Source organism: Crocuta crocuta, unplaced genomic scaffold, assembly GCF_008692635.1.
Source record: "Crocuta crocuta isolate KB4526 unplaced genomic scaffold, BGI_CrCroc_1.0 scaffold50, whole genome shotgun sequence".
NCBI lineage: Eukaryota > Metazoa > Chordata > Mammalia > Carnivora > Hyaenidae > Crocuta > Crocuta crocuta.
Window position 1 is genome coordinate 7913560 of NW_027527428.1, and position 4305 is coordinate 7917864.

At 56.6% G+C, this 4305-nt stretch overlaps 1 protein-coding gene across 1 annotated transcript in view; it reads left to right on the plus strand.

Annotated features, from left to right (window-relative positions):
• NARF (nuclear prelamin A recognition factor) overlaps nt 1-4305 on the plus strand; it is a 17434-nt gene that overhangs the window by 553 nt on the left and 12576 nt on the right. Inside the window, exons 2-3 of the mRNA XM_077756622.1 lie at nt 903-983; nt 2940-3083. Coding sequence (XP_077612748.1) covers nt 903-983; nt 2940-3083 — 225 coding nt within the window. The remainder of the gene's footprint in view (nt 1-902; nt 984-2939; nt 3084-4305) is intronic.

Consider the following 4305-nt stretch of genomic DNA (forward strand, 5'->3'; position numbering starts at 1 on the left):
GCGCTCCTGGCTCCCGGGCCCCGCCCCGGCCGCCCCAGCCGCACGCGTGGTCGCGTGTCTGGCAGAAGTCGCTCGGGTGCGAACTGGATAGAGCGCGGGCGCGGGTGGTTGGGGGGCTCCGGGCGCCGCACCCGGCCAGGTGTCAGGCGACGCTTTCGGGTACCTTGTAGTTAACGTTACAGCCGGCGTCATGCTTCGTCTTTCTAGTTCTCCGTGCACTCGTCCGTGCTTCAAGGTATTTTCGAAGCCAGAAAAAGAAAACAGAAAGCAGACCAACCTCTATAACCGCTCGGGGCAGTCACAGAAGCACCTTTCTTCTGTGGATTATGGAAACCATGATCAAAACATGTTTCTGAGAGGGTTTTCTCCAACTTCCAGGCTTAGAGTAACAGCGAAACGATACAGGCCTGCAGGAAGGTCAGGGCTGGTCCTCGCTACCCGCGCAGCCGTGGCGCCCGGGACGGCCTTCCACACCTGTTTCTAGGCTGTGGGAACATAGCCGTCCAGTGCGTGAATGGGTTTTGTTTGTTTCCACAAATTGGATCATATAAATATTCCAACCTTTTTTTTTTTTTTACTTAACACTCTACAGCAGGTGCGTTTTCAGAGCTTCACACACAGTTCTAGTTCATCGTATTCTAAATACGATGTGCACCCTGGTAGTCGGTGTTGATTTACCTGTGGCTGCAAGGCCACGTTGCTTCCAGTTCTCAGTTACTGCGAGGGATACAGACACAGATAGAGGAGGGGGTGTGTGTCCGTGTCTGCGAGTACGGCCACTTTTATTTTGTAGAAAAGACTTCTACGCACGAGGTTAATGGAGCAGAGAGTATATACATCTTTTCAAATTCAGGACATCAGATTAAAAGTTGTTCTTTTATATGTTCATTTGCCTTTCCAAGGAATGTAGTAAAAAAACAAAAACCGATGACCAAGAGAATGCCTCAGTCGACGTACCAAGTCTGGGCCAGGAGAATGGAGAGGCAAGTACTTTTTCAGTCTTGTATCCTCCTGTAGTAAATGGCCGTGGCCGTCTCTGTCCTCTTTGGGGGCTCCCGTCCCCTGCACATGGTGCTCTAGGAAAAAAGGCGCTGAAGTGGTGCCCTGCCGGGGCCACACACACCAGGTTGGTCATTCTGAGGCACGTGACCCTTTGAGACAGAGGTGCCCAAGAGCCAGTCTTCTGAGAATACACCAAGCCAAAGCAAGCTGCACAAAGAACAAAGAAAAATGTTCTCATTAATCGTTTATGAGAAATAGTGGCATAGTATTTAAATTTCCAATTTTATTTAATGAAAAGCTTCATTCTGTAAAGTTGGAGTTTAGGTAAGTAATTTATAAAATAACTCCAATCTCATGATCCTGTAAGTTTAGTTTTCTAATGGCTTTTTCTCTTACTCCATTCTTGAGTGTCTAGATCCTCTTTAGCTAGTAGTAATGGTTTGTTTATTGGGTAGGGGGAGGTCGCTCTTCCCTTGAAAAGTACTGGTACCAACTTCGCTAATGGGGAGCCGGCAACATGGGGGGAAGAGCAGCAGGCTTCTCTGTAGTCTTGACGTCTGGCCCGACAGGAATTAATCTCGTCCCTCCCGTACCAGCACCGCTCTGTGGTCCGGCGGCCGTAGGGCTCGCAAGCCGTGGATGAGAACGGCACGCAGGGGGCAAAGGTGGAAGAAGCAGAGAATGCCTGGTGCCCCCACACCCACACTCTGGCCACATCACCGTGGACAGACATCTGACCCTGGGAGCTCCACTTTCCTTATCACTGAGCTGGGGAGTCCAGTTACTTCCCTCCCAGGGCTGTGGTGAGACAGAGATAAGGTGTGCATACAGCCTCAGTGGGCACCCTGCCAGCACGGTGGGTGGTACCCCCTTACAGTGAGCAGGTCAGGGATGGGGTGCACTCTCCAGGCACAGGAGAGGTGTGGACAGAGTGCTCTGGGGGAGGGGCACTGGGAGCCATTGAGGGTGTCTGGGTGAGGGGACGGAGCATATGTGTGTTTGGGGGCAGGTGATGGAGGCAGGTGGCTTAAGGTGGCGAGAGCGGGGGAGAATGAAGGAGACAGGTGGTGGGCCTGGGCAGGCCCGCCAGACTGGCGAAAGCAGGAAAGACGGTGCAGCGCAGGAAGGAGAGGGCTGTTCAGGTTCCACAGACGCCGAGCTTTCTGTGGGATGGCAGGGAGAGTGCCCTGCTGGAGGCGAAGACTCGAGACGCGTTGGGGGTAGGGGAGCTGGCACCGCTCTAGAAGGTGAGGCTGATTGGAGAGGCACATGTTAGGAGACGGGAGGGAGGGGAAGGGACCAGACCTGGCCCAGGAGAGCCTGCAGTAAGGACTGGGTGGCGCACTGGACCAGGCACAGGGCACAGCGCACTCACAGACACCCCCCCAGGCATGGAGGGGCCGGATTCTCGGTGTAGCACAGCGGTATCTATTAGGCACCGACTGTGTGCCAGGGCATGGGCTCTAGACCCTTGGAGTGGCAGCTCTGCCCCCCACCCCCCACCAGGAGCACATTAGAAGTGCAAACTCTGAGGCCCCGTTTGGAACCCCTGAGGCTGCGGGCTTCGATGGGAGCCATGGGCCCTGGTGAGCTCACCCGGCAGGCACAGAGCAGGCGCAGAGCAGGATTTCTGAGGGGCAGCACGGGGGGGACCCAGGGAGGCCAAGGGCCGGGCCAGCTCCCAAGACACAGGGATGGAGATGTCTTCCCACCACACGACAGTGCTGTCCTGCTCCCCCTCCGCTGTCCTCTGTGTGACTCCCTGGTGTCACTGTGGCCTGTTCTGCGCCCCTCCAGCCCCGGGAGCTGCAGGCCTGGCTCTGTTGTCTGAGGGGGTCCATGTCCTGTGCTGGTGTCATGCTGTCACTCCCCCTAGAGAAGCACGTGATAGAGTTTTTACCGAAGAATCAGACCAAAACCTCATCTTTCTTTTGTAGAAGGGAGAATTCCATAAGTTGGCTGATGCCAAGATATTTCTGAGTGACTGCCTGGCATGCGACAGCTGTGTGACTGCGGAGGAAGGGCTCCAGGTTTCCCAGCAGAACGCCAAGGACTTCTTTCGAGTTCTGAACCTTAATAAGGTAGGGCTTCCAGGCCACTTGCCAGTGCTGCGGCCCCGGGGAGGCCGGTGGGACGAGCCGTGGGCGCCCCTGCTGGGGTCCAGGGCACGCGGCCTGACCTGGCCCTGTGTCCCCTGCCTGACTCCACCCTCTCCAGAGCCAGTCACCAGCCAGAACGATCTCCGCCCAGGGACATACTCCCTCACTGCCGTGGAATGAGGCGAGGTCCCCAAGGTCCCCCGTCTGTTCTCAGAGGCGGGGTCCTGGGGTGATGGGCTCATCAGGCTGGGGCAGCGCTGTGGTCCCCCAGCCGCCCTGTAGACCTGTGTCCCTCAGCTGTGAGCCGTGACTTTCCTGACAGGAAGACAGGTGAAAGGAAGGGCTGGGGAGGCAGAGCGGCTGGAAGGCAAACCTGGGTCTGCCTCTCCCTCCCAGTGCTTCCCAGCACAGTCACAGCCCGCCCTGCGCCCCCATCAAGGCAGCACGCGCTGTGCCCGAGCGGGGCAGGGGTGGGAGGACCATGGCTACCATGGCCCAGGGCGGGGCCAAGCGATGTCTCCATGTTCCCCTCCCCTGCGGCCTGTTCCTGGGTGTGTCCTTCAGCGTTTTTAGGGCACAGTTTCAGATAGAAACGTGCTGGGTTGTCCGCATGGTGTCTGTCCGTTCCCTTCCTGCCGATCGCTCCCTGGGAGGTCGGTGAGCAAGCGGCGGATGGACTTTGAGCCGGGAGACCTCGCCCTGTCTGCCCGGCCGCTGCCTGCTCACCCTTGTCCTCCCAGCAAAGCGGCTTCAGCCATCTTATTACACTGAACAGACTCGACTCACTTACGATGCAGCTGAATCCCCCTCCCCGCACACACACGCTGGCACATTCTACAGAACAACGGGCTTCTAATTCTGTAGGGGTGGTGCTGTTTGCCAGAATGCCTTTAAGAGTGGCCATCTCCCTTTATGCTCCCACAAGTCATAGGTGAGAATACCCATGTCCCACTGTCCTGACCACCCCTGCTCTCAAACTCACAATGTTTTCCCAGGGTGATCACTAGAAAGTCCCAGTTGCATTTTCTTGATCGTTGGTGAGGCTGAAGAGCTTTAACATGTTCATTGACCGTATTGTATGCCGTCTGTTCATAGCTCTGTTAGTTCAAGACTACACTCAGCCTCCAGCTGTTTAACAGCTTGGAGGGTGGTCCCCTCACGTAGATAAGTCTGGAGGCAGCCGGCCCCAGCCCCCCGAGCCCCT